We start from the raw sequence: 25332 nt of genomic DNA on the forward strand, positions 1-25332 counted from the left end.
ACCAAGTAGGGGATTAAAATTGTTGCCTTTTAAAAAACTCTGTATTTATGCTGCATTGAAAGCCCACTAGACGTGAACAACTGGACCTCTCGTAATTCTGACATTCTGACACTAGAGACGTACCACTTACCTACACAAATTGCAACCCCTAAGTAGGCAACAGTGGTGATGAAAATGGCCAGCATGGTTCCTCTGGGGATGGCATCTTGGGGATCCTTTAAAAAAATAATGTGGAGGTAGAAGAATACAGAGCAGAATAAGAACCATAGATCACTTGGAGTTATTTTCATATTTTCAGATTTTTAGGCTACCCTTCCTGAGGCAAGTTCTAAGAAAAGATCAAGCAAACAGCAAGTTGATGAGCTCAAGCTTTATTTTGAACAAAGACAAGGTGTGCAGAGGGAATAAAGAAATCTGTAAAACTTTCAGCTGAACAGAAGAGATCTCTAAGATCTTCTTAGATTCCTAAGAAGGAAGTTTCTATAGAAAAGTATAGTAGGTAGTTCACTCACCAAGGCCTCATCCTTCTCTTTATCTCCTATGAATTTCATTTAGATGTATCACATCTTGAATTTGTAGAGGAAAATATATAAACATATCTGGCATGTGGATAATATCTCTGGGTGTATTTGTTTTATACTGAGCTTAAGCTTGCCTTTAAAAAAATCACTTTTGACTGAGTAAAAAGGACGATCTACTTACTAAATTTTTCAATCCCTTAAATCCCCTATTTGAAATCTAGTTCAGAAATATCTGCAATGGGAGATATTTAATTTCCATAAGCAGACATAAAGAAAGAGGCAAATTCAAACTTATGCCAGAAAATTGGCTTTTCTCTTGCTTATAAGTGTATATACATTCACTAAGTTGAGTTCACATCATACTTAATTTACCATTTTATATCCTATTTGGGGGGAATAAATCATATAAAATCAATTTTTAAGTAGCATATTGAATTGTATTCAATTCAACTTAATAGGGATTATTAAATAGAAATTTTAATGTCTTCAGTTATACAGGACAGGGCCTGGCATAGAGTAGGAGTCAATAAATATTGAATTGAAGAAGGTACAATCTCAGCAGGTATGAGGCCCCCCACCAGAGCACATTAGACTCATCAATACAAATAAGCAATCACTGCAGTCAAACAAAGTTTGTGCTTTAAAAAGAAAACATAAATATGCTGAAAAAGTCCATCAAAAGGTCACGCACAGTGAATGTAGACTCAACTTGATGACTGGAAGTCACAACTGAATCAAGCAAACCTGCCCCACATGGCAGTAAGCCAGCCCTATGGGACCATTCTGTGATCATTAATTCCTCCCCACTCTTCTAGGAGTATCTGCACACAGGGTTTGTTCTGACATGTACATACCCAGTCTCTTCCTTCCAAACTATTGTCGTCAGTGTGGCAGGTGTATGCAATGGGGCAGCACACAGAAGGAAAAAGAAGGCAGTCATGACTGTGATGGGGCCTACTGAATCCCCTAATTCATGTTATGTTCCAAAATTTATTTTATTGATGAAGAATTTCTTGAGATCTGAGTAAAATGTAAAGAACTGACAGTGGGAAGAACAGAAATTATATATATATATATATGGATAACAGATGTGAAGATGGAAGGCAGTCTTATACCTAAAACACAAAAACTTAGTTTTTGGCCAGGCGCGGTGGCTCACGCCTGTAATCCCAGCACTTTGGGAGGCCAAGGCGGGTGGATCACCTGAGGTCAGGAGTTCGAGAGCAGCCTGGCCAACATGGTGAAACCTCATCTCTACTAAAAATAAAAAAATCAGCTGTGCATGGTGGTATGCGCCTGTAATCCCAGCTGCTCGGGAGACTGAGGGACGAGAATCTCTTGAACCTGGGAGGCGAAGGTTGCAGTGAGCCGAGATTGCACCACTGCACTCCAGCCAGAACTACAGAGTGAGACACTGTCTCAAAACAAACAAACACCCCAAAAACTTAGTTTTTATTTGCAGCTATCTGCTACAAGCTCTAAAATGGCTTAACAGGAGTCACATGAGATTCTATCATGACTCTAAGACATTATTATTATTTATTTATTTATTTTGAGATGGGTTCTTGCTCTGTTGCCCAGGCTGGAGTGCAGTGGCTCAATTGTGGTTCACTGCAGCCTCAACCTTCCCATGCTCAAGTGATCCTCCCACCTCAGCCTCCCAAGTAGTTGGGATGATAGGTGTGTGCCACCATGCCCAGCTATTTTTTTGTGTGTGTTTTGTAGAGACACAGTTTTGCCATGTTGCTCAGGCTGGTCTCAAACTCCTGGGCTCAAGCAGTCACCCACCTGGGCCTCTCAAAATGCTGCGATTATAAGCATGAATCACCATGCCCAGCCATGATCCTAAGACATTAACATATAAATCTGGGTGCCAATATATTAGTGTATGATTAGATATTCACATTGTCTGGTCTGGCTAGCTTTCTCTTAGATAGGGCTCAGGAGGACTTTGACAAATTATTGGTTTTCACTTGAAATGTAGTTTCCATCCACAAGCAGTAACCCAAAACCTAACCTTCTTTACCTTTTTTCATTAGACATTATATTTTTCCTTAGGACAGAGTGCAAGTAATCTATTAGATCCCTGCTTTCTGGGTATGTCAACCACATCCCAATTTTTCTTCTCTGAAATCACTTCTTAGCTTTCTTGATTAGACTTGGGTATTTTCTAAATCTTCTCCCAGGTACATATTTACAGATCATCTGTTAGTGCATTATTAGCAAATGTAAGGTTCTGGATGGGAACTTTGTAGCATGACTTTGTGCCTGTGAGCTTCCTTCCGGACGAGGATTCTGAGGCTGTGAGCAGAGATCAGGATCTTGCCTACCCTATAGTGTGTAAACAGTCAATGTTTCCTAAACTGACTGAATCCATTATGTTTTATTTCTAAGTTCACTTTCAAAGAGAAATAATATCTACAAGTACTGAAGTTTCCTCCCCATTTCCCAACATATTGTCACCTCCCAGAACTTAACATGGTTGGCCCCTCCGGCTTGTGACCATGTTACTACTTCTCAAAGCATTCTCCTCACTTGATTTTCATGACCCCACTGTCTTTTGATTTCTCCTGCTTCTTAGCTCTGTCTGTTTTTTCTTCATGGACTTGCTTTTTACCATTAATACTTTGAAGGTCTGTGTCTCCCTGAACGCTGCCTCAAACCTCTTCTGTCTTCCCTTTCGCACATACCTGCATTAACTCATCCATGCCATGGCTGCCAGTCCTGCCCTAGCTCCTTTCAGAGCTCCGGACTCATACATCTAGCTACCCACCCACTAGACATCGCCACCCCATGTCCTTCTGCCATTTCAACCTCAATAGACAAATGCGAGCTTCCTTTCCTCATCTACTATACTGTGGAATCAATTCGACAGGTTACAACCAGCATTAAAAGAATCCAATAGAATAGAACTGATGTGAGAATATCAGAAGGCATTGCTTGTAATAAAGTAGAGAATCATTTGGGGAAAATTTTCTAAGTGTGCACTTGATTGTGATGTATAATGTTTTCTTACTGTGGATCATAGTAAAAAACATTTTTTTTTCTATTTCTTCTCCTAACTCTAACAAAAGCTGATACCTTTGGTTCTTTTCCTCTGCATGGCCTTAAGTCAGGCCCATGTCATCTCTTGTCCAGATTATTATGATATTTTCTAATTGATCTTTCTGCCTCCAGTCTTCCTACCTATTACACCCTTTCCCCACCTTCCAAACCACCCTCCACAAGCTGTTAGTAGGCTCTCTCTAAAACACATATTTAATCATGTTACTCTGTTGTCTAACCTCCTTAGAGTCTCTAGCTAGTTTGGGGATAATATCCAAACTCTACTGTCTATTGTTAAAAGGACCCCTGAGTTCTGTATATAGTAAAAGTATATAGCATATAGTAGTGTATGTGTTAAAAGTTAAGCCTAATTATAAAATCATAAAGGTATTTTTAAAGAAAAAGAATGCAACATTCTACAATAATATTATGACCACGTATGCCCCCAAAATCTTAACAGGCCATTGTTGGTAGTTTCTTTACATGTGAACTCAGAATCAGAGATTTCTCAGTAGAGGCTGCTAAATAAATAAAAACTTCTTCACTAACATAACAACCCTAAATCAAGTTAACACTTATTTTACAGGGGGAGGAATTTTAAGTCTTGTCTTTTCAGACAGAAATAGTATCTTCTCTTTCTTTGCTTACTCCCAGAGTACTTAGGACACATAGAAAATTCTTTATAAATATGTTTATTAATATATTAATGAAGGATTACATACTCTACTCTGCACATAAAATAATTCTCATTAGCAGCATCTTTCTCGGTGCCTTCTTATATCCCATTCCTTCTGTTTCAAATGTCCGTCTCTTCTTTGTCCTGTTGACAAACTCCTGTTCATCCCTCAAAACCTGGATTGAGTGTCCCCTCTTCTGAAAGTCTTCCTTTACTTTTTGGGGGGACAGGCAATTGCTGCTTCCTCTTTCCTTTGCACTAGATTCTACTCTTGCTTGTTCTAATTCATATAAGGGAAGTCCGTCTCCTCCTTCGACTCTGAGCTCCTTGAGGGGGAGGTGAAGCTCCTTGTTTCCTCAGTGCCTGGTGTGAACAGGCACACAGTGAGGGCCAGCTAAGCGGAACTGACTACTAAACATCTGATACAAACTTGTTTTAAGGAGTCTAAAGAAAGAGCAATATTCTTTAATTTAAAGGTGTGCTTATAGTTTGCAGAAATTTAAATCAGTGACCTCTGATACTCTTCCAGAGCTGAGAAACCAGAAATTCAACATCCATAGCTAAATTTCATTCAGCAGTGATACTATCTGAATTATTTTGAACAAGTTTCTTAACTTTTCTGCACATCAGCATATTATTTTTATGCCATATTTCTGCTGGAGAATTTACCATAGCACTGTGGCCCCAATATAAAAATCTAAATGCCTTTGTTTATTTACTCAATTAGTATTTATTGAGGCCTTACTAGCTTTGAGGATACAGCAATGAACAAAATCAAAGGCAAACTCTCTACTTTCATGGAGTTATATTCTAGGGCAAGCACCTCTGGCTCAAGTCCCTCTAACAGCCGTTTCCCTTTGCCTTCAAGGTGATCGAGCCCCATCAGGGTTTCTCCAGTTGAACTGTAAGAGACTTCTCACTGTTCCCAGTTTCCTCATGCCTGACTATCCTCTCTGTCTGGAATACTCTATATTTCTTCATTAATAGCCAGCATCCAGACTTTGATTTATGCTCAGGTTCAAAAGTTATTTCCTTGAGAAAATCATCCCTGATTAACTTAACAATTATTTGTTCAGTATTTTCATTTCACTTCCCACTTGGACAATGCATATGTTTTTCATGTATGTATATTTCTTGATGAGTCTTGAAAATATTTCTTGTCTTCCAAAGTTGATAATAATTTGTTGTGGTAAAACCTGTGTCTTCTACTTTGTGTGAGTGTGTGTGTGTGTGTGTGTGTGTGGTAGAAACGGCTTATTGTCCCCTGATATAGGTCCTCACTTTCCTCCTTTTAATATTAGGACCCCCTAAAATTTTATGTGGGCACGTGGCTTCCCAGATAGAGACTACATTTCCCACCTTCCTTTGCAACTAGGTAAGGCCACAAGACTAAATTCTGGCCAATGGAATGTCAGCAGGAGCGATACATGCAAGTTCTAGGAATTGCTTGCCCTCTACATGCTTATCCTCCTTCCCATGGACTGGAATGTGACCTTGCAGATGGAGGGCAAGCCCCAAAGTAACGGTGAAAAAAAGAGGTTATCTGGGTTTCTGGGCTACCTTTTGGAGCAGACTTTTCTTATTCCACTGGATGGCCTATGGGCTTGATTTAACATAAAATATTTATTTATTTATTTATTTATGAGTATATCAAGACTCATCAAGAAATATACATATGTTTTATTTATTTTTGTTTTTTTTTTAAGAGATCAGGGTCTTGCTGTGTAGCCCAGGCTGGCCTCAAACTCCTGGGTTCAAGCAATCCTCCCACCTCAGCCTCCCAAGTGGCTGGCACTACAAGTGCGTGGCACTGTGCCCAACTGAGCTAGATTTTGTGCATTAAAACCTGCATCTTGTTTAGGCCACTATTGCTGGTCTTTTATAACATTACCATATCCTAACTCATACCATGCTCTTTGCAGTACTTCACACAGAATAATTAAGTGGGAAGCTAAGTGAAAATGTGATTATTTTCCTTTGTTTTGTTTTGTTTTTACTTTTACAGGAAAACATTCCCATTCATTTGGGTTTAAAAGAGAAAGGGTGGTTCTGGTATTTTTTTCACTGAACTACATTTATTTTGGGGACATATGACACACTATCACACTACCCTGTTCTTCTGATATTACTGAATAAGACTTTTGGAAGAATTATCTGGAATAGAATCCAAATTTGGCATTAAAAGAGAGAACTTTTAAATCATCAGGAAATCTTACAGAAACCTACAGTTTGAGTCTGTAGGGTAATATGGTCACATTTAACCTCTCTAGCTCCTTGTGCTACCCACCAAGTGTACCACCACTCCCAGGACTGCAAAGCAGAGCAAACAACGTACCTCCAAATCTCCTGAGATATTGGCACCAGCAAGAATCCCAGTAGCTGCTGGGAAAAAAATGGCAAAGACAGAGAAGAAGCCTTCGCCCTTCGTGAAGCGTGGCCCAAAGTTTTCTGCAAATATTGATGCTACAACATAAATTATAAGAAAATTATGATGTAGACATTTTTCACAGTATAGAAGATTAAGTTACCATTGGCTTCCCTAGCCCTAAATGCAAATACATTCCTATATTCTAATTTTTTTTTTTTTTTGAGACAGAGTCTTGCTCTGTTGCCCAGGCTGGAGTGCAATGGCACGATCTCAGCTCACTGCAACCTCTGCCTCCCAGGTTCAAGCAACCAAGCAATTCTCCTGCCTCAGCCCCCCAACTAGCTGGGATTACAGGCGACTACCACCACACCTGGCTAATTTTTTGTATTTTTAGTAGAGACGGGGTTTCACTATGTGGGCCAGGCTGGTCTCAAACTCCTGACCTCAGGCGATCCACCTGCCTTGGCCTCCCAAAGGGCTGGGATTACAGGCGTGAGCCACCGTGCCCGGCCACATTCCTATATTCTAAACGGAATGAACTTGAAGATGTGGTGTACTCCTAAGGAACTTTATGTTAATATTTGCCAAAAGTCAAAATACATATCATAAGGTTTTAGATCTCTATGATATAGTTCTGAAAAATCAATTTTTGTGCCAAAAGAGATCCAGGCTACCTGACTTTTGTGCATCTAGAAAAAGAGATGAAGAATTCTCTCATGATCACACTGACATACCCACAAATGCACCACCACACACATTCACACACACACACAAGTACATTCTCACATGCATAAATACCATAAACAATCAACACACTGGTTTTCTATGCCTTTTTTTTGTGGTTGAAGAACCTTGTGTGTGAGTCTGCTTTACAATTTTGGTACTAATATATGAATCTTTTTACTTTTTATTCCTAGATATTAGACCTAAGCTGCTTATACCAAATCCTCAGTATGGCAGAATATTATGATGAGAAGCTCTATTAATAAAATAATACCATCCCACAGGTTGTCACCAAATTATTAAATAAAAAGGAAACAACCTAGAAGAAAAACAGAAGGAAAAAAGAGAAAAGGAGAGGAAGAAAAATGTGAACAAAAGAATCTGGGATGCAAAAATAGGAAAAAAGGCTTAAAGAAAAAAACATGGTAGGAATGGGAAGGAGGGAAAATAATAGAAGGGAAAAGGATATTAACATGCAAAGCAAATCAGAAAGTCTTTATGAAGAAAAGGAATCAGGATGAAAGAGGTATGTGATATCAAAAAGAAATACTGACAACTGAGTAGATAATAAAGGGAAACATTTAAAAACTCAGCAGTGGATTCTTGAGTAAGCTAGAGGGAAAAGAAAGGCAAGAACAGATAAAAGGAGTAAAATAAGGAGAGAAAGAAGTCAAATTTCATGCTCTGTTATGTTATCACAGGATGCTACACTGAGTAACTCCTACAGTCTTTTCCACCTGAAAGTCTGACAGTGATGCTTAACTAGGTAATGCTATGGGAAAGCAAGGTGCAAACAAGTCTAGCAGGAAGAAAGAAATGACTATGTTTGACTTTAGTGCTCTGCAGTGGTTGAACAAATTGAGCTGTCTCTCTGTTTCTATTTGATAGCAACAACAAAAGGTTTACAAAGCACTTTCACATCCACTGTCTTATTTGTTTCTCAAAATTCGCTCAGGAAGTTCTTATTATCGCCCACATTTTGGCAGGAAAATCTGAGACCCAGTCACATTAGGCGTTCTGTCTAGCTGTTAAGTGGCAGAGTTGAGATCCAACCTTGGGTCTCCTGAATCCAACTCCAGGCTCTTTCCTGGAGAAATTTACCAACCATTTTATCACTAGTTAGTTATCACTAGTTAAACTCATATATTTTCTGGTTCCAAAACCTATGGTGTGCCCAAATTTGCTGGTGAAGTACTGGGTTTCAGAAGAGAATGATAGTTTTTGCCTCTGTTATGTTTCCCCAATGAACTTCCCATTTCTTTTGGGCTTCCGCATCCACAGGTAACTTGAAAGGGGAGGCAGGCATTCTGATGGCTGGGGTTGGGGTGATGGGGATGGTGATGAGGAGGGCAATGGAGAAGTATTTAATGAAAAGCAACCAATTTATTCCATGTACCTTGGTAATTAAAGAAACCTCTGGACTTTTTCTCATTGTTGGATGGAATAACAGTTCCAATGAAGAAGTTTGCAATAGCGATTAGAAGAATGACCAGAAGAATCACTTGGGCCTGGAATGCAAAGGTAAAAGGAAACCAAATCAGATTTATTTAACAACTTTTTACGTAATTATAAAAGTTAGAAGTAGCCACTGCAGAAAGACTATCTGATTATTTCAGTTAAGTCTCTGCTAACCACAGTAGGTAAAAAAATGCATCCTTATTAGAATGGCATGTAAATAGGCCTTATTCTACTTGGATGTATATGCCACATTTTTAATGGTGCACGTGTTTGGGCACTTGAAGGTGACATTTCTGTAACATTCTAAGTAGCAGGTGGGTAACTTCCACCATTGTCCCAGGAATGTAAATGAAGCCAAAAGTTTTAACACTGATAAATTTGAGGGGGGGTTTGTTTGTTTGTTTTCGGCAGAGCACTTATGGGTTGTTTCTGTTCCCAGTGTTAACTGCAGGAGTTCGAGAATGCAGAATGATGAATAGAATTCCTGTGATTCCCAGTGCACTTGACGTCAGGCTGCTGCTGTGTGCTCAGCACAAGCAGTCTGCAGGGTTAACTGGCCAGATGGTCTTCCTTCAGCCCCTCCAATGCTGTAAGGTCTTTATGGCTTGGTGTTGCCATATGCTGTTTCCTTTACCTGGAAAGCACTTCACTCTACTTCTTGCATAGCTATTTCCTTCTTTTCATCCTTTAAGTCTTAGTTACCTCCTCAGAGAGGCCTTTCTTGACAATTTAATCGTTTGTGTTTTATTATTTTGTTTTGTTTTGTTTTATTTTATTTTGTTTTCCCGAGATGGAGTCTCACTGTGTCGCCCAGGCTGGAATGCAATGGTGCGATCTCGGCTCACTGAAACCTCTACTTTCTGGGTTTAAGCAATTCTCTTGCCTCAGCCTCCCGAGTAGCTGGGATTACAGGCATACGCCACCCTGGCTAATTTTGTATTTTTAGTAGAGACAGGGTTTCACCATGTTGGCCAGGCTGGTCTCGAACTCCTGACTTCGTGATCTGCCCGCCTCAGCCTCCCAAAGTGCTGGGATTACAGGCGTGAGCCACCGTGCCTGGCCCATTTAAATAATAACAGCTATCTGTTCACTGAGGGCTTACAATAGAACAGATGCAGATTTAACTTTACCTGTATTCTTTTAGGTAAATAATACCACTAACAAACTGACAGCCTTATGGAATAGGCAATATTATTATCCTCATTTTAAAGGTAAAGACACTGAAGCACTGGGAGGTTAAATAATTTACTGAAGGCCGCAGAGATATAAACTGGATTCAAATTCAGGCACTCTAACTACAGAGCTGGAGCTTTAAATGCTACCCTCTACTGCTACTAAACTTCATCGCCTCACTCAGGGAATAAAGTTATCTAAAGTAGGGTTCTCCTGTGTTTTTTCATCACAGTGTCCTGTTGATACTAATTTTCACAAATTCCCTTTTTATATTTATTTCTTTATTTGCTTGCTTAGTATTGATCTCTTCATAGACCATATATAGGGATTAGGCTTGTTTTGGTCGCAGGCGAATATCAGTGCCTAGAAGAATGCTCAACACGTGGTAGGCACTAACTTTATTTTTGTTGAATGTGTGAATGCATAATCTACAAATAAATGCCACGTAGGAATGTTTTCTATTGACTTATAGGTGGGCGGCTTTGGCTGTCTTTCCACGTCTCATGACTGCTTGAGATCTAGTTACTTCATCCACAGGCACGTAGGAATATTTTCAATTGCACCAGTCACTTGAGGGAATTACAAAGGAGGCAAAAGACATGTTTCCCATCATTCAGAAATTTACTATCCATTTTATCACTAGTTAAACTCAGAGATTTTCTGGTTCTAAAGCCTATGAGCCTAAATTTGCTGAAGTACTGGCTTTCAGAAGAGAATGATAGTTTTTGCCTCTCTTATGTTCCCAACACTCTTGCCATTTCTCTTGGGCTTTTGCACCCACAGGCAGCTTGAAAGAAGAACCAGGGTTTGTGATTGAGAGACCCAGGCTTCCAGCGTGCACCACTGCTATGATCATAAGGGGTCTGTGCATAAGGCAGCCACCTTGGTGGCAGCACAGAGAGGCAAAATACAGCAATCATGTGACTCGTGAGCCCTGAGTCATGACTGCCTGGGCTTCGTGCTTTGCAGGCTTGGTGATCCACCTAGCACTTGCCTGCTCATTTCACCATAGCAGGTAATAACAGCAATTCTTTTTGAATATGGAGTTCCTTCTACTCCTGCAATTTGTTCAGGACCTGACCAGCCACTGTTGATAATATCATTTTTGAGAAATTTACCTTTGCCTCCCATTCCATTCCAGCTACTGAAATTCCTAGAAGAATCACCACTGTGATGGAGCCTATAATCCGGATGTCATTGGTTGGATCCACCATCATCGAATCACTCTCCTGGGGAAACAAATTATTAAGTGCTTAGAGATACAGCTTTTTGCATGTGAGTCTTATCGCAGCATTTAACAGTAAAAAGAGATACTATACAGTTACACCTGGGGCCATATAGAATAATAGAAAAATGGAGTATTCATAAATTTATGAAGATAAAAAACCTAGCATTTTTTTCTGTGATAATAGGCCTTTGATAGTCAAGGTTAGGAGTTAGACATTTCAGAGATTCATTCTAGCTTTTGAAGTTGTTGTAGTACTAAGTAAAAATATGTATACATATACATATTGTGTTTTATTTCAGAAGAATGACTGGTTATTTCTGTGTGTCAAGGGGAATCCTAGCAGAATAAAAATGAATGGTTTACAGTGTAAATACTGAAAGTTAAGTGGTGTCCTATTTAAGAACAGATGACACAAACCTGATAATGCATCTCTTGAAGATAATATACCTTACGAACTGTAAGCTCATTTATTTATCTAATTTTTAAATAGAGGTACTTTTACCAATTGAATTCAGTGAATGCTATCATTACCATGAGAAAAGGACTAGAAATTAGTTGATATATCAGCTAATAAATGTGCTTGCACATGCAACATCCTAGACTAGGCACCTAAACTAGGAAATGGCTAGTTTTCTGGAGTGAATTATTTTAATTTTTAAACTTTCTTTCCTTTTGGAAATCTATAACCATAATTGTAGTACTACTGTTGACAGCAATATCCATTATTTATCTGATGTTGCATATTTTACACAATATTTCATATACATTATTTCATTTGATCTGTGCCACACTTCTGTGAAATACGTACAACAGTATTATTAGCCCATATTATAGATTTGGAAAACAAAGTTCGGAAGAATAGAGGAACTAATCCAAACTTTCTTGGCTGGTAAGTGTGAGAACCTGGACTCAAAGCCAGATCTTCTGATTCCAAGCCCAGGCTCCTTCCACTATATTTAACTTTTTTCCTCTCATTTAGCTGTAATGATATCCCCTAGTGCCCTGAGAAGGCAAACTAAACTAAATTATGCTGCTTGACAGAAAAAAAGAAAAGCTTTTAATTACCTTAAGAAGATCTACTACAGTCTCAGCAAATCCCACCACATACATAGCAACAGCCACTGCATTAGCAAAAGCAAAGATCAGGCCTATTGACCCACCGAACTCGGGCCCTAAACTTCTGGAAATAAGATAGTAGGCCCCACCTGAAACAAGAAATGAACATACTTTACATTGAGGAACTGCTATTTTATATGACCAAATGATTGTGACTATCTGAGAACATTTACAGTGTGAATTATTTCAATAACAGTATTACAACTTCCTAATAATTTTAGGAATCCTGTGTTACCCAGTGAATAACTTAGCCCTTCTCGGTACTCTGTACTTAATCTACAATAGAAGTATCCTGACTTAATAAAGCCCAATCTATTAAAACATAAATGTAAAAAAGCTACAAATAAGAACACAGCAAACTTTACAAAAAAATGCGTTGTCTTTATAAAAATATCATTGGAGTATTCAAATTAATAATGAAGTAAAATTTTATATAAAAAATTTCCAGGAGTAGGAAAGTCTAGGTAGAAAATGAAGTAGGTGAACTTTATCTTTGTTTTTCTAACTTCCTTTCTGTTGTGTATATATGTAAAATATATATTTACACATATATAGATATATGTACATATATACAATTTCCTGATATATATGTGCTGCATAAAACAAGATATCTGTATTATCCATTCTATAAATCAAACTTGCTTTTCTATGTTTTTAGTGAAAGAAGGCATGATATATATATATAAACATACATATACAAAACATATATAGGTACATACGTAAAATTTTCTGATATATATGTGCTGCATAAAACAAGATATCTATAGAGTGTGATGTATTATTCATTCTATAAATCAAACTTGGTTTTCTATGTTTTTAGCTCCAGAAGGCATGATTATTGCTAAATACCCATATATGTATGGGTGTGGCAAGTAGGTCCCTTGCCTGTTGGCCACTGAGAGCACAGTGTTTGGCAGTTGCAAGTGGGAAGAAAAGGGGGGAGGATCTGGAACAATTACTTCTCCCTTGGACATTGAAAAAGTAGTTCTATTAAATATATATAGTTGCATACTTCTGTGCATATGAAGGATTGAACTAGATTGGTCAACTGCCTAGAGGGTACCTAGGGCAGCTTATTGAAGGTGAAAAGGATGAGATGTTAGGAGGTCTGATTATCACAGACCATAGTAAGATTATGACTTCCTATACAGAGCTGGCTTTGGAGGTAGGCAGAGTTGGCACAGGAATGACAAACAAACACACCTAAAAACAAAACAAAATTACTTTTTGCTGAGAGAAATTTCTTTCACTATAGTAACTCTTTTGGGCTCAGGGGTCAAAGTCCTCTCTAAAAATGTAGCATATTGTCTGGGTGGAGCAAATCCTCATTATTTCCTTTATACAGATCACCTTAAACAACTGAGCTAGTCAGTTACCTAGGTGAGCTGGATCAACATGAGAGACAGGCAGAAGTTGAGAGTGGAGGTGTGTCGTGGGCAGGATGTTTTAGAAGGTTCTGAGTAGGAAGACCTGGATAAGGTGCCCAAGTAGAGAACCAGAGAAACCAAAGGGGAAGGGGAGGGGGAACAAAGGAAGATAGAACAACGATACATTTCATCCATTTCACTTTCTGCCTAGGCCTGCCTACTCCTAGTTTATTTGAAAGTAACTCTTTGCTTATTTATTTGTTTATTCCCTTTTAATGATCTTCCGTTGCCTGTTGGTCACTGGGAGCACAGCGTTTGGGGTGAGCCTCGAGGCCTGGGTGCAGGAGTGGTTTACTGAGTGGGAATCATCAGCAATGCCATCTGGGGCATTGGAGAAGACCCATGCTGAGAGGACCTGCGAGAGAGCCAGTGGGTCTCATCCAAGGTACAAAAAAACCATATATTTTGCTATAATATTCCATACCTTCCTACTAGACACATAGTCACTCTCCACTTTATAAACATGTTTCATTACAAAAAATGGGTCATGTCAATGAAGATATTCCAATTTTAGTTGAGAAAAATTTTGCTTTGCTGTTTAAATTTTGGGTTATATTGTTTTGTTTTAGGGCATTGGGGACTAATTAGCAATATGTTAATTTCACTTCCAATAGTAAACTAACTCCAGACATTACTAGTAACCAAGCCTCTAGTCATAAGTAAATTAATTGGCTTACCTCCTCTTACTACTCCATTCGTGCAAATAGCAGACATAGAAATACCTGTGAGTGTCGTCACTACCACACTTAGGCCAATGATGATGAATCCAAGACCTGCAAAATCCCCCAAGAAAGGTGTTTGGTTCCAGTACTGAGAGAAGTCACCAGTACTTCAGGAGGCAGCAGTCTGAATTTGTCACAGAAAGATCCACCTCCCTGTGAAAACCTGAAATGTTCTAAAAGATCCCATTTCATGAAGGTCTAGGAAGCACCTGAAATGTACTAAACGTTAAAACAGAAGGCAAATCTGGGAATCAGTTTCCAAGAAACATCAGCTAGAGGTGTTCAGACTAGCCTGAAAAAGAAAAAGTTTACCTAAGGAAGGTGCACGTCTGTAAGGCATGACCTACAATGTGCCAGAGAGATCCATTAGAAAAGAGACCAGAGTAGACCTGGACTATTCTCATCGTACCTTAGGTTTTCTTTGGCATCCAGCTCCTCCAAATAGCCAGGCTTCAAGAACATTGGGCTACTTCCTTGTTCCCATCAAAAAGAAGTATAAAAAATTGTTTGCCTACCCGTAGCAAGTGATGAGGGCATTAGATATCTTAGAGATTTTACCTCCACGAACAAACCCGTTAGTTGCTATCGCAGAAGTTGACAACCCAGTAATAGAAGTTACCATAGTGGAAAGAAGAATTATGAGAACTCCAAGACCTGTTGGCAATGAAAGATAGAAGATATTGCATTTTACTTTTCTTCCTTGGATTCCCTATTGCTGCAAACTTCACTGCCTTTAATTTAAGTTTTCAGGTCTATGCCTCGGGCTCCAACGGGGTTTCTTTGTGCTAAGGAGAAACTGGTTTGCCTGGCAATAAAGACCAAGTCAGAGAACTGCTCATTATGATGAAGGATGGTTTCCAAAAGTAAACACAATCGAAAGTGCAGCCTTGGAAAGGAAAAGTTGACTTATGCTGGTGTCCTGGGAGAGAAACTATCCTGGCTGTGAAAAGAGAAAACATGACATTTGACCTTCTTTCTTGCTTGAAGGAACCGGAATGAGAAAGCTGGGGGTTTGACAAAGGTTAAATCCTTCCCCATTTTTCTTGCATCTCTTTGCCTGATGGGGGGAAAGAAACCAACTTGCATTACCTTTGAAAACACTCCAGAAAGGTCAGTGGTGAACTATTAGAGCCTGTGTTGCCTTTACCTTACAAATGATGGTGCGGGTCACAAGTTTAATTACCTCCTCTGACACATCCATTTGTGGCAATAGCAGAGGTGGATAAACCAGTGATACCAGTCACTGTCACGGCTAAGCCGATGATAATCACACCAAGACCTCAGTTGAAAGAGGAAAAATAAAGGCATTAAATGGTGGAAGAATTCATTGGATCATTTACATAAAAACCAGCAAGTCTAGGGTAAACATCAAAGGACCACATTTGAGTTTAACAGGTTGGCTAGGAAATCACCATGGAGTAAATGCTTAGCTTTGAAGTTTTCTGCTTGTAGTAGCTCTGGTTCCAAGAAACTCAAGAGCTAAAATGTGCAGAACTACGTTGTACAAAACAAAACCACTAGGGCTGGTCAAAATTTAATGTGCACCCCATCTTATTATTATTTTTAGAGACAGTCTTGCTATTTTTTCCAGGCTGGTCTCAAACTCCTGGCCTCAAGTCATCCTCCTACCTCAGCCTCCCAAGTAGCTGGGACTACAGGCTTGCACTATTGCACCTGACAGAATTCCCTCTTTGGAGAAGTTCTAGACACCCATAAACATGATAATTGGCCTACAATTCCAAGCTGTCAAGATAACTAGAGATTAAATGTTCATCCTTCCAGGTTACTATCTTTTTATGTATATTTGGTCATATAGAGGTGGAGAACTACATAGAGTATAGCAAATTATTCATCTGGCAGATGGGTAAAGTGGAAAGAATGAAATTAAATTACATCAACTTATTGACTGTGTGAATTCTGGAAAGTTACTTATTATGATAAGTCACTTTAAATAAATAAATAACTGAGCCAAAAATAGCAATGAAATTAGAAAGAATGCATGTGTAAAGTGGCTAGCATAGCACATGGAACACAGTACACACTCAATGATATTGCTTTTTGATCATATCCACAATAGTCATAATACTTACTGCTTTTTAAAAACCTACTATATATCCAGCTATGTGGCAGATAATGTAAGAAACACAAGACACAAATAAAATGAAATTTTAAAAGCTGCCCCAACGATTTTATGGTTCAGAAGGTTGATGATTATAAGGAGAGGGAGAAAGTGGTAGAGGCCAGAATTCAACGAAGCCGTGACTGCTTTCAGCTTCAAGATACACATAGCCAGGAGGTTACAGAAGGGTATCAGAATATATCACTTTGGCATAAGGATTATTTGGAGCTGAGACAACCGAAAAAAAGTAGATACAAGAAAAGCTCTCGATCCCCTTCCTATTTACCTAAAAACGGGACATAAATGTGTCCTGCCTCCCCTCTCTACCAGAAAGTGATCTCTGATTACCAGAGACAATTTTGGATGCTTATCGGCCTGATGAAGGCACCACAGGCATCTACACAACAAGCTTTGCTGACTAGCTCTTATCTTCCATTCCTTTCCCCATGTATTTACCTTGCCAGCATTTGCCACCTTGTGAATGAAAAGTCCTTTTCCTTTGTCTTGTCACCTCTCTACAATTTAATTGTTCTTTTGTTAAGATGATATGTAAGCCCATGTTCTAAGCCCCCCTTTAAGTCACTCATCACCGAGTGGTCCCATGTGTATGTACCATGTACATGTTAATAAATTCTGTTTTTCTCTTATTAATCTGATTTTTGTCAGTCTAATTTATAGGCCCCCAGCCAATGAACCTAAGATAGGTAGAAGATAACTGTTTTTCCTCCCCTACAATACCCTCTCTAATGGAGGCTGACACAGAATTCAGGGAGAGGGCTGTGGAGACACAGCCACTGAACTCACCCTGGCTCCATCCAGAATGCTCTGGTCTGAGCTGTTCGGTAAGCTCCCCTATGTAAAGTGAATGCTCCATAGTTGTTGGCAGGCTCTCTCGTTCCAAGGATGGTTAGAAGGGTAGTCAGCCATGAGAGCCTGTGATCTCTCTGGCCATGCCCAAAGAGAAGGGAAAGTGGAAGGAGGTTAAGGGCAGCAGTGGGAATGAGTCAAGGTATTAAAGGCTGGTTCTTTTGAAGCTCTTGGCCATACCCTGTCTCTAACAGCAGCCTCTAGGCTTTTTTGCAGGTTAAAGTGCAGTGGGAAGAGGCTAACTAAGCACAGGCCGCAAACTCGGACCATATTGCTTTGGACCCTGTAGACTCTTAAAAGCTAGGGGTTGTAAAAAATAGTTGGACTAAATTCTTCATATCTATTGCAGGGATACTGTGGTGAGCAGCGCCTCTATATCACTATGTGGCTTCAGGTCCTTGTGCCACTAAAGGTGATTTATTTTGCACTTGTTTTGCTCCTGACTTTGTTTTGAAGAAGCTTGATAGAAAATGTTTAGCATACCCCAGAAACTCTACAGGACCGTATAATTTGCATTTCATAACATTAAACCTACCCCAACCTTATTATTTCCTCACTGTTATTTTCGTTTTGACTCTAGTTTTTTCGACAGTTCTTAATTCATCCTTTTGCACTGTATATATTTTTGCAAACCATTTGAAATCTTGGAACAAAGTTTTATACTTTTAAACAGCAAGGGATTTGCTTCTCTCTCATAATCAAACATAAAATCCCAGGGTAGAAGGCAGCTTGGAGAACATTCAGTTCATTGTTTTCTGAAATTGTGGTTTTTGAACCACCTGCTTCAGGAAATGCCTGGGGTGCTTATTAAAAATGCTCAGACCTACTGAGTTTGGATCTTTAAAAGTAAATCCCAGGATTCTGCAGTTTCCTAACCTAACTTCCCAGATAATTCTTATGCATCCCACAGTAAGACAACTAAGCTACCCTCAGCCTATTTCAACTTGTGTCTGCCTGTTCAGAAAGGTACTTTAGCTTTATCTTCAAAGAATTCATTGGGTAGGAATTAATCTGCTCCTTAATATTTAGAAAAGAAAGGGAACACTGAATATAAGTGACTTGCTTCAGGTCATACCGGCTTTTCACACCCAACTTCCTTGCTTGATGGTTAAATTTATTGGAAACCATCTTGCCCCAGCAAGGTCTCCAAGATAGAGAAGAACAACTAGACAGCATTATCAGCTCATTCCACCCTTTGCTTTTGGGAACAAGACAGCCAAAACTTGTAGCCCAGAATGGTTACCCAAGGGCTGTAGCTACTGTTACTCCTGGCTCCAGATTCCTTCTGGCTCTATTCCCAGGGTCTGGGCTTGAAAATGTATTCAGATTTCTTCCTCAATCTACCCCCAAAGCAAGAACAAATAGATATATTTGTTTCTTTTCTTCCCCAGTAAGGTAAACCCAAATGGGACCCAGATGGTGACTTAACTCATTTAGTTTTAGGTTCATAGCAAAGGCCAGTAAAACTGAGTAAGGTTGACAATAAGTTTCTAGTACTTACTAAAGTCTATCTTCTGAGAATTAAAAAAAAAAAAAGAAAAGAAAAGAAGAACACAAACCTCCATTCAAAGGAAAACCCATTGAACACTCGCTAGGTAGAATTTTACTCTCTTCTAATATATAATTTAACTACTTCAATATAAAGATCTTTATTAAAATAAAATTAATGTCTGATAGCATAATAAACCATTTAGCAGAAGATGGGATTCTTCATTCTCTACAGTTTTGCAAGAAACTCAATACTGGGTTGACTGTGAAGGGTAATGTAAGATCTGATTAAAGTTCAGATTATTGCCCAAATGTATGGATGTTAAATAAGTTCCATTAAAAAGAATTACTCTTGCCCTTGGGTACTCTCACACCTCCAAACAAAGTAATGTTTCTTGATGATCTCAATAAGTTACTAAACTACCCTTAAAAACCTAATTTTGCATGAAACCCTGCAGCAAAACCTTGGCAATATTAAGATGCAGATTTTCCATGGAATGGCATATACTTATTTTGGACCCTGCGGCTGTGAGCATTCATTTGCTATGCATCATAAAACCGGCAAGCAGCCCTCTGTCAGGAACCCAGCAGTTGCCAAACATGAAACATGGAAAAACTATGGGAACTGGCTCCAGTTTTTCAATTTACAGCTTAGCCCTTTCTTTTTTTGAGTTAGTCTTCCGGTGATGCTGAATGTGTTTTGAAAAGCAAAGCCAATAAATAATGACCAACTACCTTTTAAAATGTGAATTGAGATACCTTCTGGAGTGTTATCTGAAAGCACAATAGAACTTCCATATTCTTGAGACTAAGTCTTCTCCGGAAAGTGAATTCATAATGTATTTCCCATATATGGAATAGAACATTATTAATTTTTATCTCATTAAGTGGGGAACTTTAATACAATTCAATTAGATTTTTCATAAAAACTTTACTAATGTACTTCAATAAAAAAGATTTGCTAGAAGAAATAATATTTAAAATGGAATGTAATATTTAAAACATTAAATAACCACTCAAAATAATGTCATTATCCATTTTTCATTTAGAAAAAAAGTAATATACATATTATCTTAGTCATTTCATCTTTCACTTTAAGCTTATATCTCGCAATATTTGATTAACCTTTGTTTTCTTACTGCTAGTATCTGAAAGTAACACAATTATTTTCTTTGGAAAAAGTTCAACAATTCAGCATTTTTATTAGTCAGGTCACATTTTCACCAGTTTTCCCACAAGTTATTTTTGTTCAGTTAAGTTTTACCAATCATGCCAAGAAGGATACTGTGTAACAAATGAGAGGCAAATGTCAATATGTCCCCAAATACAAATATTATTATCTAAAATTAACGTGCTATTATATGTCTGTATACCTAAAACTCTATCAAAAGATGGAGATAACTCCTTGAGCATTCACCTGTTTGGCAAGCTGGAAAATTCCAGTTTCATAGGAGTTAACTCTTCACCTTTGCTTTCTGACAAACAACGTCAAAGAAGCAAAGTAAAAGGAGCCCAACTGTAAATTATTTCTGTGACCTTCATCTCACATTCAGTATTAATGGTGAAAAAAGATTGCTTATTGAATTTATAATTTACATGCAAAATTATTTAGGAGGGGAAAAACGCTTACCAATTCCAGCTTCTCCAACAATCCAGGAGAGGCGAATGAAGAGCATGACTCCCCAGATGTTCAGCATGCATCTTACCTGTGGATAGAAGTGGTATTGAAAGCAGACAGGACAAACGATAGTGGGACAAAACCCAGAGCTCTTCATAACGCTGTGCCAAGGCCTTGTTCACTCTTAATCCACTAGAACATTGAATGGATAGTTTTCATTTGTAAACAGAGGAGCTTTCTCACCAGCACACCTTTCACCCATCCAAACTTCACGACACCAGCTTGATCGTCTTCCTTATTTTCAGCTTGTTCATCTCCAGGTACCCCATCACCGTTAGCAACTCTGTCAGCTGAACTTGGGGTGACTGCCACATTCTGCGTTTTATAGATAGCAAAAACACAGTAGTTGGTCAACGAACAAAAGGTTCCATGAAACTTTTCAAAGCAAATCAAAACAATTGAAATAAAACTTAAAATAACAAAAAAACCCCAAACAAACTAAATATATTCTGAGAATTTTAAAGAAACTTATATTTTTTGCCCTGGAAGCTGAAAGGTTCATTTTGTGAGTCATTTTAAAGTGTTTTTTAGGGCTGGGTGAAGGGAATCTGAGATGTTCTTCCACTAGTGAGAATATTTCCTCCGGTGAAAAGTCAGATTTGGATAAGTTTAGCACGTAAGAGGAAAAAAAGAGAGAAGGGCTACAAGGAAAGGACAGCCAGAGTAAATGAGGGTCTTTGGAGGTCATGTTACGACCAGAAAGAGAACCTTCCTGAGCTAAGTAGAGGATTTGTGCTTCTTTTGGTGAAACTCCCTGTACTTCATTTTATCTATCTATTATCTATCTATCATCTATCTATCTATCTATCTATCTATCTATCAATCATCAATCATCTATCTATCTATATCTATCTATCGTCTGTCTATCTTTTTTTTTTTTTTTTTTTGAGACAGTGTTGCTGTGTCACCCAGGCTGGAGTGCAGTGGCACAATCTTGGCTCACTGCAAACTGTGCCTCCTGGGTTAAGGCAATTCTTGTGCCTTAGCCTCCCGAGTAGCTGGGATTACAGGCACACACCACCACACTCAGCTAATTTTTTGTATTTTTAGTAGCTGGGATTATAGGCGTGCACCACCACACCCAGCTAATTTTTTGTATTTTTTGTAGAGACAGAGTTTTGCCATGTTGCCCAGGCTGGTCTTGAACTCCTGAGCTCAGGCAATCTGCCTGCCTCGGCCTCCCAAAGTGCTAGGATTAGAGGTGTGAGCCACCGCGCCTGTCCCATTTTATTCATTTAAAATCATGATGATAAAACTTCTCTACACACCTCAGAGGATCTTTAAGAGAATTCAATGAAAGACACATAGACATGTTTTCTTTCTTTCTTTTTCTTTCTTTCTTTCTTTCTTTCTTTTTCTTTCTTTCTTTCTTTCTTTCTTTCTTTCTTTCTTCTTTCTTTCTTTCTTTCTTTCTTTCTTTTTCTTTCTTTCTTTCTTCTTTCTTTCTTTCTTTCTTTCTTCTTTCTTTCTTTCTCTCTTCTTTCTTTCTTTCTTTCTTTCTCTTTCCTTCTCTCTCTCTTTCTTTCCTTCTTTCTCTCTTTCTTTCTCTCTCTTTCTTTGTTTCTTTCTTTCTTTTCTTTTCTTCCTTTCTTCCTTTCTTTCTTTTCGTCTTTCTTCGTTTCCTTCTCTTTGACAGAGTCTTGCTCTGTTACCCAGGCTGGAATGCAGTGGTATGAACTCGGCTCACTGCAACCTCCACCTCCCGGATTCAAGTCATTCTCCTGTCTCAACCTCTAGAGTAGCTGGGACTACAGGTGCGCACCACCACACCCGGGTAATTTTTTTATTTTTAATAGAGACGGGGCTTCACCATGTTGGCCAGGATGGTCTTGATCTCTTGACCTCATGACCTGCCCGCCTTTGCCTCCCAAAGTGCTGAGATTACAGGCATGAGCCACCACACCCGGCCGACATGTTTGCTAAGAAAACAAAACAAAAAAGTTTAAAGTATTCCACAAAAGTGTAAATGCACTGGATGATGACAAGAATGTTATTCCTGTAGAAGTTTCTTTGAGATTCCATTATGTCTTTGCCTGAAAATTGTTGAATGTGCTAGTATCTTATAGAAGATAAGAAGTTTCATAACTGATTACTAGTTGAGTAGAAATAAGAAGTTGGTAGTACAAATAAGGGTTTAAACTTTTATATGGTTTTTTCCTGTGGCCTGATTTTGAAAAAGACTTCCATTCTCATTACGATAGTATCTGAGCTCAAGAGGGGAGGAAACAGCTCCTTTTCTGTCAAATTGAGAATAGTTCTCTATAATTTCTCTTTAAGATATGGGTTTGAATAATTTCAGATGCACCTACTTAATTTAGCTTATCTGGCTTTTACTCAGCCCTTTGTGTAGACTGTACTTCTTTGAGCTCTGAAAACGGTTTTCTTTTCTAGGAAAGACTTTGAAGCCACTGGGGAAGTCTCTGAGATTGAGCCCTCAATTACAATTATAGAATGACTGTATCTTATTTAAGTGGTCTAAACTGGTTTAAGCCTAGGATGATATGTTCTGATATCACTAGTTAAGAAGTCTTAGATAAAGCCATTTTTTCTTCCTCTAAAATGGGGCTGGTGTGAAATAAACATCCATATTTATTATCAAAGGTTCATTTTAGGATGATTGAAGCTCTTGCCCTTGCCATACTCAAAGGCTCTTGCTTCTTTGCGCTAAAGTACAGCTTACCCATGGTAAACTGCCCTCATTTGGGCTCTATACTCCAAGTGACTTTGACTTCTTGTCTTCTTCTTCCAGCCTGTTCTTCTCTTTGTCTTTTTACTTATTTGTTTTTCCTTCCCAGGTGAGTGCATATTCTTTGTCTTTGTAAGGATTCCTCCTCAAACTTTCTTCTTCCGTGAGACCTTGTTCATGATACTATTGTGACACTTGGATAGCCAACATAATACAGTGTCATAAGTCATTGTGTGACAAGTGAATCAGAGAAAGATTCAGCACTTAATTACCATTATTATAGGATGATTCTAAATTGTGGGTTACTTTTTCTCAGTACCAGCCAAAGGCTTGGCATATAGCAGGCCATCAATAAACAATGCTGAAGCAGCCAGGTGCAGTGGCTCATGCCTGTAATCCCAGCACTTTGGAAGGCTGAGGCAGGAGGATTGCTTGAGCCCAGAAGTTTGAGACCAGCCTAGGCAACATGGCTAAACCCTATCTCTACAGAAAAATAGAAAAAAATTACCTGCGTGTGGTGGCATGCACCTCTAGTCCCATCTACTTGGTAGGCTGAGGCGGGAGGATCGCTTGAGCTAGGGAGGTCAAGGCTGCAGTGAACCACAATTGTGCCACTGCATTCCAGCCTGGGTGACAGAGTAAGACCCTATCTCAAACAAACAAACAAAAACAACAATAACAAAACAATGTTGAATTCAGAAGGTGGACTCGAAAGTTCGTGATCTCTACCACTTAAGAGCAGATATCCTAGTTTCTTAACCATTCTTGCCTCCTACTTCTTTTACCTTCCATCTCTATAGGACAGCTCAAATTTCTTACTGTTTCTTCTGGGTAGGTCACATTTAAAAGGGAAGAAGAAGGGAATGAATCCCAAGACAGATTATTTTATTATTTTCTGACAGTATTAGGAAAAAATGGAATAACAGAGGAGATTGAAGTTAATAATTAAAATTTAGTTTTTAATTACCTGAGGAATATGTTTATCTTAGATATCCTCAGTCCTTATTTGCACAAATAATTGAAAGCTAACATAATATATTCATACCAATGTAAGAATAAACGCAGTCCAAAAAATTGAGGCTAACATAGTGGGGCAGAAACTGGTCATCTATACCAGCTATAAATGCAAACCAAGTATGTAATTCAAAATTTTCTACTTTTTAAAAAGTAAAAAGAAATTGGTGCAATAAATTGGATTTAGAGATGGACCTTTACATTTTAAAGATATATTTAATCTTTGGAGAATATCATATTTCTAATATTTACAATATAAGTATTTATTAGCAATAATTGCACCCCAACTTGTAGGGAACTGAATCACAGGAGTGTTTTAGTAATGTATTTTACTTAATAGAATATCTATAAAATATTATTTCAATATATAATCAGTATAAAATATTAGGAAATATTTTACATTCTGTTTTTAACACTAAGTCTTTAATATTCAGTGTGTATTTTCCACTGGCAGTACATCTCAGTTTGGACCAGCCACGTTCCAAGTGCTCAATAGCCCCATGTGGTTAGTGGCTACCATATTGGACAGCACAGGTCTATACAATGCAGTCAATTTCAGATGCATGAAACATTTGAGGCTGTTTTCCAGTCCATTAAAAATTCTGTTTTTCTCTGAAAGAATTCTATACACATATGGCGGCTGAATAGGTCAAATGTAACTTTCATTTTTTCATAAATGTAATGTATAATCAATGAGAGCAAGGAATTGAGGAATGTGTTAAAATGTCCATGAATGTTGAAGGGATTATTTGGTTAGGAGATCTATTTATTTGGTTTGATTTGAGAAAAACTTAAAAAAAAATTGTCAATATTCTAGTTAATCAAGATCCCATAGCCAGAGCATCAGTAGTTACTCACTTTGGGAGAGGGCAATTTTCTCTGCATAGATTAATTGGGGATCCCAAGAGACACAGCCTTAGTTGCTTGCCTTTTTTAAAGATGGTCTTGGGAATAAAACCTATGTTTTCTGATTAAACTTGAAGATTTGATCTGGGAAATTGCTCTGCTGCCTGATAAACTCCA

General features: G+C 38.4%; 1 protein-coding gene and 1 long non-coding RNA gene across 5 annotated transcripts in view; one reads left to right on the forward strand and one right to left on the reverse strand.

Annotated features, from left to right (window-relative positions):
- Positions 1–25332, reverse strand: part of SLC12A1 (solute carrier family 12 member 1) — a 98608-nt gene that overhangs the window by 62888 nt on the left and 10388 nt on the right. Inside the window, exons 3-10 of one of the 2 annotated variants that reach the window (XM_030814127.1) lie at positions 20793–20924; positions 20562–20637; positions 14413–14508; positions 12258–12397; positions 11083–11193; positions 8730–8841; positions 6578–6705; positions 131–215 (exon numbers count right to left, since the gene is read on the reverse strand). In XM_030814127.1, coding sequence (XP_030669987.1) covers positions 131–215; positions 6578–6705; positions 8730–8841; positions 11083–11193; positions 12258–12397; positions 14413–14508; positions 20562–20637; positions 20793–20924 — 880 coding nt within the window. Of the gene's footprint in view, positions 1–130; positions 216–6577; positions 6706–8729; positions 8842–11082; positions 11194–12257; positions 12398–14412; positions 14509–15015; positions 15112–20561; positions 20638–20792; positions 20925–25332 lie in introns of both variants that reach the window. The other variant, XM_030814126.1, reaches the window with a different exon arrangement.
- Positions 8773–11285, forward strand: LOC115835462. 3 transcript variants are annotated; one of them, XR_004030449.1, is made up of 4 exons: positions 8773–8854; positions 9231–9385; positions 10748–10979; positions 11106–11285. It is a non-coding gene; the product is annotated as an uncharacterized LOC115835462 (long non-coding RNA). The 3 variants fall into 3 exon arrangements; XR_004030447.1 differs by having other exon boundaries at positions 8835–9385; XR_004030448.1 differs by having other exon boundaries at positions 8835–9380.

This window comes from Nomascus leucogenys, chromosome 6, assembly GCF_006542625.1.
Source record: "Nomascus leucogenys isolate Asia chromosome 6, Asia_NLE_v1, whole genome shotgun sequence".
NCBI classification, from domain to species: Eukaryota; Metazoa; Chordata; class Mammalia; order Primates; family Hylobatidae; genus Nomascus; species Nomascus leucogenys.